The sequence below is a fragment of the Lepisma saccharinum genome, chromosome 3 (assembly GCF_977018435.1).
Source record: "Lepisma saccharinum chromosome 3, izLepSacc3.1, whole genome shotgun sequence".
NCBI lineage: Eukaryota > Metazoa > Arthropoda > Insecta > Zygentoma > Lepismatidae > Lepisma > Lepisma saccharinum.
Window position 1 is genome coordinate 45,538,139 of NC_139231.1, and position 16,132 is coordinate 45,554,270.

The 16,132-nt window shown below is 42.4% G+C and overlaps 1 protein-coding gene across 1 annotated transcript in view; it reads right to left on the minus strand.

Annotated features, from left to right (window-relative positions):
* betaggt-I (geranylgeranyl transferase type-1 subunit beta) overlaps positions 1 to 16,132 on the minus strand; it is a 75,577-nt gene that overhangs the window by 47,811 nt on the left and 11,634 nt on the right. The window contains exon 4 of the mRNA XM_083118497.1: positions 13,787 to 13,919. Within this exon, the coding sequence (XP_082974623.1) occupies positions 13,787 to 13,919 (133 nt within the window). The remainder of the gene's footprint in view (positions 1 to 13,786; positions 13,920 to 16,132) is intronic.

Consider the following 16,132-nt stretch of genomic DNA (forward strand, 5'->3'; position numbering starts at 1 on the left):
TACAGTAAAGTAATTACTTTGCTCCCTCCAATGCTGTCAACGTTGACCTCAGAGGACGGGACATTTCATTTGTCTCATGATCGTCACCACCTGCGAGAAAATAACGTCCTTTATCAATTTATTATTTTTATTATTATTACTATTATCGTTCTCGCCACGGTAACACGTCCCCATCTTAACGAATAACCTTTGGGCTAGTGCTTTGCTTTTGCAATTGCATATTTTAAAGAATAACTTTTAAACTTAACCCCCCCATATACCTTGTGTTTTATTGCAATTTTTTTTCACATTTTCTATATTTTCGCTCCAATCGCGACATTTTGGATATATTCAAGAAGCAACGTTTCAGTTTGCACCCCTACCTTTTTTTTTTAAACGATCTGGTCTGGTTTTCCTGTTCATTTTTCAGCTGCCCCTTACCCTACCTTTTCGCACCGTTCGTCTCAGCCCAGCACGGACTGTTGCTGCAGTTTGAGGCAGAGATCACAACAGATGCATCCAGCATCCCCAGGAATCATCATGTTCCGGATCAACATCTTCCAGAAGTTCATCCCCTCCAGGACAAAAGTGCGCCCCCTCCCTACTGCAACTACCATTCTTGCGACGCGTGATCACCAGACGTTGTTCGAGTGCAGCAGTACACTCCACCCCCCAGACTTTTCATCTTTGTGATCAGCACCTTCCAGAAGTGCATCATCCCCCCTGGACTTTTCATCTTCGTGATCATCACGTTCTTGAGACGCAAGCACCCGTTATTCTTGCGACCCGCGATCACCATAAGTGGTTCGTCTACAGCAGTGCGCCCCAACCCCCAACGACTCATAATAATTAGTGATCAGCGCCTTATAGAAGTCATCAGTGTTGATGGACAGCTATCACCAGCTCCCCCTTCAGAATTCATCAGTTTGGAGAGCAGAGTTCCTCCGACCCCCCGTCAGCTTTTATCACGGGGATGACCATTACTTACCAGATCCCCCCCCCCCCCCCGAGTCATCAGTTTCGTGACCAGCAACGCCCCAGTGCCCTCGTCACACTTCAGTGATTCACGTTGCATCCGCCGTCCATTCGCCATTCTAGGATTTTCAAGACGACCCCCTCCCCCTCGTCGAGTCTTCACTATTTGGCGCCAGTACCCCATCTCCGCACCTCATCTCACCTCCAAGTGCGTCGTCCAGTGCTCACCCTTAACCCCCAGGAAAGCACCCAGTCTGCAGTCGACAGTGTCACCCCCCCCCCCCCCCCCAATGTTCGTGGGTTCCACACCGGTTCCAGGCTTGCCCAACATACATCGCGCGTGTCGTGTGTTTGGGTCCAATCACCGTAATACGTGAAAATGGACGCTCTACCAGTGCCGTTTTCGCGTGTCTATTCCTTCTGACTCCCACTGTTCGCGAGTCAGAACTTTTTCCCTCGCACAAACTGCCAGTGTGTTCTCCTTCGTCCAGGAATAGCCTTTCGGTGACGTTTTTCGGACTCATTGGATAAACTTGTTTCCAGTTTCCGGTATATCTCATCTGTGCGTGTGTCGCGTCGTGTATACAAATGCGTGTGTCCGCGTCGATTCGTGTGCTCCGTGTATTCCTGGTTCGACTCTCGTCGTCGGATCTTCAAGAACATTTCGCCGATCTCCGTTAGCAATGAACGCTCGCCATCAAGAACGCTACCTAAGTGTCTTTTTTTCTGTTTCCCTCTGACTATATGGCAAAAACACAAACTCGAAGTGTAACATTGGGAATCAGTTTTTTTTTCAGACCGGCAGAAAGACTTAAATTATTTTCGACCTAAATTTCTGCCACTACAGTTATTATCTTCTTTTTCTCAAATTATGTGTATTAATTAAACAGACAATAGTTTGGGGGCGGAACGCCCCATGTATATATATCATATCGCAATTTGGAAGTTTGTACTTGTGAACCCTTCAGGTTGATCCTGCTGTATATATTGCATGGCAATTTTTTTTTTCTTGGGTGCTGCTTCCCAAGTTTTTTTTTAATAACTTATTTAAACATTTGAAAGTGTATAAACATACTCCGCGTTTCCTGACCTATATGCAATGGAACTGACCTTGCCCAGGAAGCAAAGATACATTTTCTTCTCTCTTCTGTGTGCTACAGTGGTTTGCGTGTGCTCCGTGTATACAGTTATAAACACCGCTACGGTGACACCATGAGAAATGGCGAGTCAGCATCAGCTGAACCCGCGTAGTACGCGTGCCATCAATGTTGTTTATAATCCAGCATGTTAAGATTTAAGTGCATGATTTTTGGTTGTGTGTAAAATTTATTTTTCCTTACACCTACCCTTGTATAATAGTAATTTTTTGGGTTGGTGTAAATAAATTATCTTCTAGAGTTGACTGGTATGGCCGGGCTCGCGTTACAAAAAATTAACTTCCCTGCGTGAACCTAATTTTTTGCCCCAGGCAGGTGTGTCGTATCATGCCGAAGGCATGACTCGAATCCGGGACCCCGGGCACCATAGTCCGATAGTCTAATCATTTCATAAAAAGGGCCCGAGTATGAAAGAAGCTGGAAAGAGCTTCTTTCAAGCAAACGCCACCTGCGATCTTCAACGGATGTAAAAATCCGCTGATACGAATTCTTCCGGAATCGCAGGAAGATACTGCAAACACAGCTTTACGCTGAAAGCACCGTTATTGAGAGACGCGTCCTCTCAACTGCCGAAGTTCGAATTTCGTTTAAATAGCTCGAGAGAATATTTCTCGCCCCAGTTGGTATCTGAAATCTATCGCGTGCACACTCGGTGCCTCGGAATTATACAAGTTGTTGAATTAAGGAAGTTATGGCGTGAATAGTTGTTACCGAACATTACAAAAGGAGTTACAACGAGGACTAGTACGCTATCGGAAAGGAGTTTTATTTCAGGAGAGTTTCATCAACGAACCAGCGAGTCGATCGTCACTTCGAGATCTACAGGTAACGAGAACAAGAACGAAAAATTCGCTCAAGACGAGTTACAAATGAAACGTCGCCAGTAGCTTTAGGACTTCGGACCTCGCATGCACCTGGGAAAATCACGTTCCGCCGAGGAATTCAGAAAAGACAGAACTCAAATTACTTTGCCAGAGCCGAGAATCCTGCACGACGACCTGTATTCTGTACCCTCCTATGTAAGGTTCCATAATAATTGTTAGCCGCAAACAAGGGCACAATTTTCTATCCGTTCACTTTCTTAGAACAGAGTTTTTTTATTAACTTACATAAAAATTCATGGAAGCGGATATTCCATTTCCGTTTTTAAAATTTCGTTTCGATGAATGGTGCTTTACTTCGAACATTACATTCTAACGTTTACGTCAGCCTATCGATGTAACCCATTGACATTTGAACACTGTTTATTCACTTGATAAGTGACACTTTTTTAAGGGTTATTAATAAAAAAGGTACGGGGTCCTACAGTGCTCAGCCATTTTCCTTCCGAGTTTTATTGCGTTAATTCCAGGGAATTGGCGTTTGGGTTAATCTTTTCAGCGGCATTCAGAAAACGGTTACCTTCGCTAACCACGACGATAATATCCGCCTTTCAGCGGTACAGTTTCAATTATGTTTCAGTTATTTATAACTTCCACACTCCCTTCTCGTGGCAAGCAGCCAATCATTTTCCTTATTTTAATTCTCGGCACATTTAATTTAATACCTGTAATTCATATATTACGCTTATGCTTTCAATTCAGCCACAATAAATTCTCGCGTTTTAGAACAACGTTACAGAAATTTATTCCCTAATAATTTTTTTTCAGGGGGATCATCTGATGAACATTAATTACATTTTCTTTCGTTTATTGCGTACGCTCGCCCGTACTAGGACCTACAATCGGTTACATTCTCGAAATAAATCGTCGCTTGAACCGATACCTTTGCCTAATCGTAACGCAATCTTATTACCATACCATTCACGCTGTCGTGAAGGAACATATGCAATACCTTATTGCCCTTGTGTTTTTTATTCATTTTCGAACCACACTTTTATTCGTATTTATGCCATCTTTGTTTTTTTGTCAATTTATTACCCCTTGTACAGTAAAGTAATTACTTTGCTCCCTCCAATGCTGTCAACGTTGACCTCAGAGGACGGGACATTTCATTTGTCTCATGATCGTCACCACCTGCGAGAAAATAACGTCCTTTATCAATTTATTATTTTTATTATTATTACTATTATCGTTCTCGCCACGGTAACACGTCCCCATCTTAACGAATAACCTTTTGGGCTAGTGCTTTGCTTTTGCAATTGCATATTTTAAAGAATAACTTTTAAACTTAACCCCCCCATATACCTTGTGTTTTATTGCAATTTTTTTTCACATTTTCTATATTTTCGCTCCAATCGCGACATTTTGGATATATTCAAGAAGCAACGTTTCAGTTTGCACCCCTACCTTTTTTTTTTAAACGATCTGGTCTGGTTTTCCTGTTCATTTTTCAGCTGCCCCTTACCCTACCTTTTCGCACCGTTCGTCTCAGCCCAGCACGGACTGTTGCTGCAGTTTGAGGCAGAGATCACAACAGATGCATCCAGCATCCCCAGGAATCATCATGTTCCGGATCAACATCTTCCAGAAGTTCATCCCCTCCAGGACAAAAGTGCGCCCCCTCCCTACTGCAACTACCATTCTTGCGACGCGTGATCACCAGACGTTGTTCGAGTGCAGCAGTACACTCCACCCCCCAGACTTTTCATCTTTGTGATCAGCACCTTCCAGAAGTGCATCATCCCCCCTGGACTTTTCATCTTCGTGATCATCACGTTCTTGAGACGCAAGCACCCGTTATTCTTGCGACCCGCGATCACCATAAGTGGTTCGTCTACAGCAGTGCGCCCCAATCCCCAACGACTCATAATAATTAGTGATCAGCGCCTTATAGAAGTCATCAGTGTTGATGGACAGCTATCACCAGCTCCCCCTTCAGAATTCATCAGTTTGGAGAGCAGAGTTCCTCCGACCCCCCGTCAGCTTTTATCATGGGGGATGACCATTACTTACCAGATCCCCCCCCCCCCCGAGTCATCAGTTTCGTGACCAGCAACGCCCCAGTGCCCTCGTCACACTTCAGTGATTCACGTTGCATCCGCCGTCCATTCGCCATTCTAGGATTTTCAAGACGACCCCCTCCCCCTCGTCGAGTCTTCACTATTTGGCGCCAGTACCCCATCTCCGCACCTCATCTCACCTCCAAGTGCGTCGTCCAGTGCTCACCCTTAACCCCCAGGAAAGCACCCAGTCTGCAGTCGACAGTGTCACCCCCCCCCCCCCCCCCAATGTTCGTGGGTTCCACACCGGTTCCAGGCTTGCCCAACATACATCGCGCGTGTCGTGTGTTTGGGTCCAATCACCGTAATACGTGAAAATGGACGCTCTACCAGTGCCGTTTTCGCGTGTCTATTCCTTCTGACTCCCACTGTTCGCGAGTCAGAACTTTTTCCCTCGCACAAACTGCCAGTGTGTTCTCCTTCGTCCAGGAATAGCCTTTCGGTGACGTTTTTCGGACTCATTGGATAAACTTGTTTCCAGTTTCCGGTATATCTCATCTGTGCGTGTGTCGCGTCGTGTATACAAATGCGTGTGTCCGCGTCGATTCGTGTGCTCCGTGTATTCCTGGTTCGACTCTCGTCGTCGGATCTTCAAGAACATTTCGCCGATCTCCGTTAGCAATGAACGCTCGCCATCAAGAACGCTACCTAAGTGTCTTTTTTTCTGTTTCCCTCTGACTATATGGCAAAAACACAAACTCGAAGTGTAACATTGGGAATCAGTTTTTTTTTCAGACCGGCAGAAAGACTTAAATTATTTTCGACCTAAATTTCTGCCACTACTGTTATTATCTTCTTTTTCTCAAATTATGTGTATTAATTAAACAGACAATAGTTTGGGGGCGGAACGCCCCATGTATATATATCATATCGCAATTTGGAAGTTTGTACTTGTGAACCCTTCAGGTTGATCCTGCTGTATATATTGCATGGCAATTTTTTTTTTCTTGGGTGCTGCTTCCCAAGTTTTTTTTTAATAACTTATTTAAACATTTGAAAGTGTATAAACATACTCCGCGTTTCCTGACCTATATGCAATGGAACTGACCTTGCCCAGGAAGCAAAGATACATTTTCTTCTCTCTTCTGTGTGCTACAGTGGTTTGCGTGTGCTCCGTGTATACAGTTATAAACACCGCTACGGTGACACCATGAGAAATGGCGAGTCAGCATCAGCTGAACCCGCGTAGTACGCGTGCCATCAATGTTGTTTATAATCCAGCATGTTAAGATTTAAGTGCATGATTTTTGGTTGTGTGTAAAATTTATTTTTCCTTACACCTACCCTTGTATAATAGTAATTTTTTGGGTTGGTGTAAATAAATTATCTTCTAGAGTTGACTGGTATGGCCGGGCTCGCGTTACAAAAAATTAACTTCCCTGCGTGAACCTAATTTTTTGCCCCAGGCAGGTGTGTCGTATCATGCCGAAGGCATGACTCGAATCCGGGACCCCGGGCACCATAGTCTGATAGTCTAATCATTTCATAAAAAGGGCCCGAGTATGAAAGAAGCTGGAAAGAGCTTCTTTCAAGCAAACGCCACCTGCGATCTTCAACGGATGTAAAAATCCGCTGATACGAATTCTTCCGGAATCGCAGGAAGATACTGCAAACACAGCTTTACGCTGAAAGCACCGTTATTGAGAGACGCGTCCTCTCAACTGCCGAAGTTCGAATTTCGTTTAAATAGCTCGAGAGAATATTTCTCGCCCCAGTTGGTATCTGAAATCTATCGCGTGCACACTCGGTGCCTCGGAATTATACAAGTTGTTGAATTAAGGAAGTTATGGCGTGAATAGTTGTTACCGAACATTACAAAAGGAGTTACAACGAGGACTAGTACGCTATCGGAAAGGAGTTTTATTTCAGGAGAGTTTCATCAACGAACCAGCGAGTCGATCGTCACTTCGAGATCTACAGGTAACGAGAACAAGAACGAAAAATTCGCTCAAGACGAGTTACAAATGAAACGTCGCCAGTAGCTTTAGGACTTCGGACCTCGCATGCACCTGGGAAAATCACGTTCCGCCGAGGAATTCAGAAAAGACAGAACTCAAATTACTTTGCCAGAGCCGAGAATCCTGCACGACGACCTGTATTCTGTACCCTCCTATGTAAGGTTCCATAATAATTGTTAGCCGCAAACAAGGGCACAATTTTCTATCCGTTCACTTTCTTAGAACAGAGTTTTTTTATTAACTTACATAAAAATTCATGGAAGCGGATATTCCATTTCCGTTTTTAAAATTTCGTTTCGATGAATGGTGCTTTACTTCGAACATTACATTCTAACGTTTACGTCAGCCTATCGATGTAACCCATTGACATTTGAACACTGTTTATTCACTTGATAAGTGACACTTTTTTAAGGGTTATTAATAAAAAAGGTACGGGGTCCTACAGTGCTCAGCCATTTTCCTTCCGAGTTTTATTGCGTTAATTCCAGGGAATTGGCGTTTGGGTTAATCTTTTCAGCGGCATTCAGAAAACGGTTACCTTCGCTAACCACGACGATAATATCCGCCTTTCAGCGGTACAGTTTCAATTATGTTTCAGTTATTTATAACTTCCACACTCCCTTCTCGTGGCAAGCAGCCAATCATTTTCCTTATTTTAATTCTCGGCACATTTAATTTAATACCTGTAATTCATATATTACGCTTATGCTTTCAATTCAGCCACAATAAATTCTCGCGTTTTAGAACAACGTTACAGAAATTTATTCCCTAATAATTTTTTTTCAGGGGGATCATCTGATGAACATTAATTACATTTTCTTTCGTTTATTGCGTACGCTCGCCCGTACTAGGACCTACAATCGGTTACATTCTCGAAATAAATCGTCGCTTGAACCGATACCTTTGCCTAATCGTAACGCAATCTTATTACCATACCATTCACGCTGTCGTGAAGGAACATATGCAATACCTTATTGCCCTTGTGTTTTTTATTCATTTTCGAACCACACTTTTATTCGTATTTATGCCATCTTTGTTTTTTTGTCAATTTATTACCCCTTGTACAGTAAAGTAATTACTTTGCTCCCTCCAATGCTGTCAACGTTGACCTCAGAGGACGGGACATTTCATTTGTCTCATGATCGTCACCACCTGCGAGAAAATAACGTCCTTTATCAATTTATTATTTTTATTATTATTACTATTATCGTTCTCGCCACGGTAACACGTCCCCATCTTAACGAATAACCTTTGGGCTAGTGCTTTGCTTTTGCAATTGCATATTTTAAAGAATAACTTTTAAACTTAACCCCCCCATATACCTTGTGTTTTATTGCAATTTTTTTTCACATTTTCTATATTTTCGCTCCAATCGCGACATTTTGGATATATTCAAGAAGCAACGTTTCAGTTTGCACCCCTACCTTTTTTTTTTAAACGATCTGGTCTGGTTTTCCTGTTCATTTATCAGCTGCCCCTTACCCTACCTTTTCGCACCGTTCGTCTCAGCCCAGCACGGACTGTTGCTGCAGTTTGAGGCAGAGATCACAACAGATGCATCCAGCATCCCCAGGAATCATCATGTTCCGGATCAACATCTTCCAGAAGTTCATCCCCTCCAGGACAAAAGTGCGCCCCCTCCCTACTGCAACTACCATTCTTGCGACGCGTGATCACCAGACGTTGTTCGAGTGCAGCAGTACACTCCACCCCCCAGACTTTTCATCTTTGTGATCAGCACCTTTCAGAAGTGCATCATCCCCCCCTGGACTTTTCATCTTCATGATCATCACGTTCTTGAGACGCAAGCACCCGTTATTCTTGCGACCCGCGATCACCATAAGTGGTTCGTCTACAGCAGTGCGCCCCAACCCCCAACGACTCATAATAATTAGTGATCAGCGCCTTATAGAAGTCATCAGTGTTGATGGACAGCTATCACCAGCTCCCCCTTCAGAATTCATCAGTTTGGAGAGCAGAGTTCCTCCGACCCCCCGTCAGCTTTTATCATGGGGGATGACCATTACTAACCAGATCCCCCCCCCCCCCCCGAGTCATCAGTTTCGTGACCAGCAACGCCCCAGTGCCCTCGTCACACTTCAGTGATTCACGTTGCAGCCGCCGTCCATTCGCCATTCTAGGATTTTCAAGATGACCCCCTCCCCCTCGTCGAGTCTTCACTATTTGGCGCCAGTACCCCATCTCCGCACCTCATCTCACCTCCAAGTGCGTCGTCCAGTGCTCACCCTTAACCCCCAGGAAAGCACCCAGTCTGCAGTCGACAGTGTCCCCCCCCCCCCACATGTTCGTGGGTTCCACACCGGTTCCAGGCTTGCCCAACATACATCGCGCGTGTCGTGTGTTTGGGTCCAATCACCGTAATACGTGAAAATGGACGCTCTACCAGTGCCGTTTTCGCGTGTCTATTCCTTCTGACTCCCACTGTTCGCGAGTCAGAACTTTTTCCCTCGCACAAACTGCCAGTGTGTTCTCCTTCGTCCAGGAATAGCCTTTCGGTGACGTTTTTCGGACTCATTGGATAAACTTGTTTCCAGTTTCCGGTATATCTCATCTGTGCGTGTGTCGCGTCGTGTATACAAATGCGTGTGTCCGCGTCGATTCGTGTGCTCCGTGTATTCCTGGTTCGACTCTCGTCGTCGGATCTTCAAGAACATTTCGCCGATCTCCGTTAGCAATGAACGCTCGCCATCAAGAACGCTACCTAAGTGTCTTTTTTTCTGTTTCCCTCTGACTATATGGCAAAAACACAAACTCGAAGTGTAACATTGGGAATCAGTTTTTTTTTCAGACCGGCAGAAAGACTTAAATTATTTTCGACCTAAATTTCTGCCACTACTGTTATTATCTTCTTTTTCTCAAATTATGTGTATTAATTAAACAGACAATAGTTTGGGGGCGGAACGCCCCATGTATATATATATCATATCGCAATTTGGAAGTTTGTACTTGTGAACCCTTCAGGTTGATCCTGCTGTATATATTGCATGGCAATTTTTTTTTTCTTGGGTGCTGCTTCCCAAGTTTTTTTTTAATAACTTATTTAAACATTTGAAAGTGTATAAACATACTCCGCGTTTCCTGACCTATATGCAATGGAACTGACCTTGCCCAGGAAGCAAAGATACATTTTCTTCTCTCTTCCGTGTGCTACAGTGGTTTGCGTGTGCTCCGTGTATACAGTTATAAACACCGCTACGGTGACACCATGAGAAATGGCGAGTCAGCATCAGCTGAACCCGCGTAGTACGCGTGCCATCAATGTTGTTTATAATCCAGCATGTTAAGATTAAGTGCATGATTTTTGGTTGTGTGTAAAATTTATTTTTCCTTACACCTACCCTTGTATAATAGTAATTTTTTGGGTTGGTGTAAATAAATTATCTTCTAGAGTTGACTGGTATGGCCGGGCTCGCGTTACAAAAAATTAACTTCCCTGCGTGAACCTAATTTTTTGCCCCAGGCAGGTGTGTCGTATCATGCCGAAGGCATGACTCGAATCCGGGACCCCGGGCACCATAGTCCGATAGTCTAATCATTTCATAAAAAGGGCCCGAGTATGAAAGAAGCTGGAAAGAGCTTCTTTCAAGCAAACGCCACCTGCGATCTTCAACGGATGTAAAAATCCGCTGATACGAATTCTTCCGGAATCGCAGGAAGATACTGCAAACACAGCTTTACGCTGAAAGCACCGTTATTGAGAGACGCGTCCTCTCAACTGCCGAAGTTCGAATTTCGTTTAAATAGCTCGAGAGAATATTTCTCGCCCCAGTTGGTATCTGAAATCTATCGCGTGCACACTCGGTGCCTCGGAATTATACAAGTTGTTGAATTAAGGAAGTTATGGCGTGAATAGTTGTTACCGAACATTACAAAAGGAGTTACAACGAGGACTAGTACGCTATCGGAAAGGAGTTTTATTTCAGGAGAGTTTCATCAACGAACCAGCCAGTCGATCATCACTTCGAGATCTACAGGTAACGAACGTTCCTCTATCCTTGTCTTTCATTCTCTCACACCCTTGCCAGACCAGTCAATTGTAGTGTTTAAAGTTAATCGTGAGTGTTGTTCTTATTTCACGGGGCTAGCCCCCTTCCTTGGTTAAGTGTAGACGTAGCTTTTCAGAGTTATACCCCCTCTTACGATACACCTCTCGCAGCCAAATAACTTCGAATATCAGGCTTCACATAGCCTATCTACGATCCCTTAATTTAAAACAATCGGGTGATTGTACGCAATCGATCAAAAGCAACAACGTTTTGATGATTCGGAGCAATGTTTAGCGATATTCAACCGTAATAAACACAAATTTTTCCGTCGATATATTACAATGGATGAAACATGGCTCCATAACTACACTCCAGAGTCCAATCGACAGTCAGCCGAGTGGACTGCACGTGATGAACCGAATCCAAAGCGTGGAAAGACGCAACAGTCGGCTGGCAAGGTTATGGCATCAGTATTCTGGGATGCGCATGGTATTATATTCATCGATTACCTCAAAAAGGGCCAGACCATCAACAGCGATTATTACATAGCGTTGTTGGAGTGTTTAAAGGATGAAATCACGAAAAAACGGCCCCATTTGAAGAAGAAAAAAGTGCTGTTTCATCAAGACAATGCACCGTGTCACAAATCAATGAAAACGATGGCAAAATTATATGAATTAGACTACGAATTGCTTCCCCATCCACCATATTCTCCAGATCTGGCCCCCAGTGACTTTTTCCTGTTTGCAGACCTTAAAAGAATGCTCGCTGGAAAGAAATTTAGCACTGATAAAGAGGTAATCGCCGAAACTGAGGCCTATTTTGAGGCTAAAGAGAAATCGTACTATAAAAATGGCATCGAAAAATTGTATGACCGCTATAATCGTTGTATCGCCCTCGAAGGCAACTGTATGATATTCATGTGTTATTTTCATTGAAATGTCACATCAAGAACATAGCGCTTTCGCGCATAGCAACATGCATTTGTTTTCTTTATACACACGCCAGTAAGAACGTGGCACCAGTCAGGCGAGAGCGCGCAAACAGTGTTGCTGCTCGGACGTTTTATGCAAAAGCAGCTGCGGTGTGCATTGCGATATATACCATAATATATTTGTTATTTGTAGTACTCGTGGTAGTGAATAAAACATCAAAAACACGAACAGCAACTATATTGAATAATAAAATCGAATTTTGTCAAAAAAATATTTTTTACTATGTTAGCCTACGAACTTTTCAGCCCAACTGTTATATTGTAAACCTTACTGACATGATATATTGTATTACTACATTTTAAAAGCATTGTGGAGATACGGTAGCTCAGTCGTTAACTTTACTTTACTACATTTTTTGTTGTTTTATTCAATTCCTGCAATTGCTGCTATCACTGTAATATTGATGATAATCTTTAAGTTACAAATAAATAAAAATCTGATGAAGAGAAAATTTACAAGAAACCTGTTACCTTGCTTGTAACAAACATATATTAGAAGGAAGAAAATGTTTCTTACAATGTAATAAAACACATCGAACCTACAACAGACCTGATCCAAATCCAGTGTGTTAACAAACTACTAGACGTCATTCCTCCCTGAATTCTATACTACATTTTGTTACATTTAGAAAAACAAAGAAGCAGCCAGCCTTCATAGCCTCAGCCCCAAAATCCTATATCTATATCAAAGTGAAACAGTAAAGCAAATATGGTCTCTGCTCAAGAAATAAGAAACAGTGTATCGCGCCGCAGGACCCAGGCGTCATAAATAAATAAGCTAATCATGTTATAAAAAGAGTCCTTCTGAAGCATTGGAAAAGAGCTTCTTAAAAGCTAATTACGCCAGCGACCTTTAGCGGAGTTGGAAAAACTCTGCTGACATTGCATTAGGCCGGCACAATATCAAAATCAGAGTTTTTCATCAGAATCACCGCTACCAAAGGACGTGCTCAGGCAACAGATTTACCGATCACATGTTCAAATAGTCCGCGTGAGGAAATCTCGTCCTCAGTTGCCTCTTAATTGCTTTTGGATCTACACTGAATACTGTAATTGCTAGAGAGCTCCAGAATCGTGCTGAATTACTATCTGTTGTATATCGAAGTTAAGTCGTAGTAACAGAGCTGCTAAATAATAGAAGCCAAAGGAAAAGTAGAGAATTACATTTAATAAGGGATCGTTTAGAAATCGAGATTACATTAGGGCAGTTTTAGGAGAAATCGAGTATGCTCCCTAGTTACGTTTTATTGCAGGATAGAACCACGTCAAAGCGAGGACTTCAAGGAGTAGCAACATGTGCTTGTTGGTGGTGGTGGTGGTAGTGTGTGTGTGTGTGTGGGAGGGGGGGGGGTGTCCTCCTTCACCCCGACTTCGAATACTGCTTGTAGTCATTCATCTTCATACTTGTTCTACACAGTAACAAGTGACTTTGCTGTCGCTTCCGCAGCATGAGCTAAGTTGATGGGATGAGCAGAAGCCCTGCCTGCACCCATGTCTAAGTGAAGACATCAGAGGACCTCGTTTCTGTGCAGAGGACGTTTTCAAATCCGTGACGTAGGAGGTGAATTTCAGCAGTGTTTGAAGGCGTGTTTCTCGAGAACCAAAACAAATATCGCTGAGATATTTTGCACATCTCAGGTTTGTATCATTATCTGTAAAATGAATGGATTTAAAACATTTTTCAAGTCAAGTGGAAATGTCCATTTCTAAGCCCTAGTCATCAACGTTCAGAGAAGAAATAATACAAATGTCATTCTTTCATAATGAGTACTTACCATGCAATCTAATATGTACTGCGTTGCTTTCTCCACATCCATTCCTGACCAATCCTGAAGCATGTAACAAATGCATGCAGCACAGTACACAAAACGCATGTCGTTCTCACTACCGGAAAGAGTTGCACAAAAACTGTAGGAGAAAAATGAAACACATATGACATTAATAACACTGGACCAATATGAACTTATTTTCCTGTAGTTTACGGGTATTACAAGCATAAGAAAACAGTTTTTCGTTGCAACATTTCAGGAGAACTACTAACTAACTCCCTAGCCTTCTTAAACCCGAAGGTTCATGGCTGCAGCAACACAGGCCTTCCAATTGGGGTGTAAACCAGACTGTACTAAACGTATTATCTTAAAATTTGGGAAGAAAATATTACGACGAAAATAATTGTAATTCCAGAAAAGGAATACAAGAAAAACAATATGAACTTGTTGCCAATACAAAATTTACTGATATTCTACAGATCTGATACAAAATTGTGAGTGTTCATTGAAAAAAAAAGTAACCTCTATAATTAATGTGTACAACATAACCATATGATGCTTTGAAAAAAAAATGTGTATTTAGTACTGCATTGGACCACTTTCGCTCGAAAATACTGGATCGAATCTCCCACGCTCGAGCGTAATTCGCTCGAATATATAGAATAACAAATATCATTTTAATGAGACAATAATCGTACAAATATATGTGTAAAAATCCATCCTGGTAGTTTCAGCCCATAATTATCTATTCATTTTCATGTATTGCTGTGTGTTGTAAAGATGGACTGAATTACATTTTAACATGAAGATGGCAACTATGTTCACTTCAGTTTCAATTTCACTGTGTCTTTCACTTCACGATCCATGTTTGAAGGGCCAATACTACAGAAAAATTACTGTTACACGTGAACTACTGGGTTTCGAGCGAATACTGATTGCTTGAATGTTCGAGCGTTATTCACTCGAGTGAAGAAACTGTCCATTCCGTAAGCCATTTGGCGTCATCCGTGTGAACTATTAGACAATCGAGCAAAAAGGCCTTGATGCAGCACACTAGTATTTAGGCATATACATGTACCTTACAATATAGATCAGGGTGGCCACTCTAGGACCATGATAACATTCAAGTATAATTTCCAGTTTTCACAGTGAACTTCCCAAAAATTCAAGGGTACAAGCAGATGTTTCTCTATTTCAACTTTGCATATTACAGTCTCCAACCACCCAGCCACATACACACACAAATATATTAACAATATGAAGAATCTATCTGTGTGATTCCAATGTATCCAAAAATTCTAATTCAATTCAATTAACAGTGCACATATTTATTTAACTTAAAGTGCGGAGTTTACGTTCGCCATTTCGCATATTTAGACTCGAAATACATCTACAAATACAAGTAACAAATGTTACACAATATACTAATTTACGAGAAATTGTAAATTATATAAGAATTTCAAACTACAAATTACCTAATAAACTTCAAGATATCTTATCTTGCAATCATCTTCTGCCTGTCTAATAAAAGTTGCAATTTCTCGCGTCTAGAGAGAAAAATTCATGCACTATTCCTGGAGCCAATACGTCATGCATAATTCACAGAATTCAAGGAATTCCTGGCAAGTAGCCACCCTGTAGACATGTGAATTCATAAAAATAAAAACAAAATGAAAGAACTTTTCACAAAATTACAACCTACTTAAAAATATATTACAGCAGTAAAATAATTTTACCAATAAGCCTTTACTGGCCACAATACACATCCCCAAATTTACAAATATTTCTTCACTCATTCATTGATCTCTGCCCAATTGGGAAGTTTTCACTGAAACATCCAGGTTTTTGAATTTGCACTTCTGCAAACTCCTATCCACTAACCATTCCTTCCCATGCATTTTGTAGCAGGTAGTTCCTTCTGGAACTACTGGATGGGTCACAGGTGGTGGATAGTGAAACCTCCCTTAGATATGAGGGGAAGCTGGGAATACGGGGAAACCCAAATAAGCAGTCCCGGACCAAGGCGGCAAGGCTATCAGGGTGTGCAGGGTGTCCAGTGGCATGAGCATGCTCAGCAAATATCACAGATGCCCATCGACAGCCTTGTGTCCTGGAGAATAAACACTGCCATGAAAGTGTTTGACCCACTGCCTCGTGGGCCTGGAGGGATCCAGAAAGGCTAGGGGAGTTGGAACCCCGACAGAAAATAAGGGTGTACCTGAGAACCCACAGGTGGCAGCCCCACCACCCAGGTGTAGGCTGTGACAGGCCCAAAAACATATCACAAGATATAGTTGGAATAATGAACAAAAGTCTGTAATAGATTATATATTGGTAAACAAGGAAGTAAAC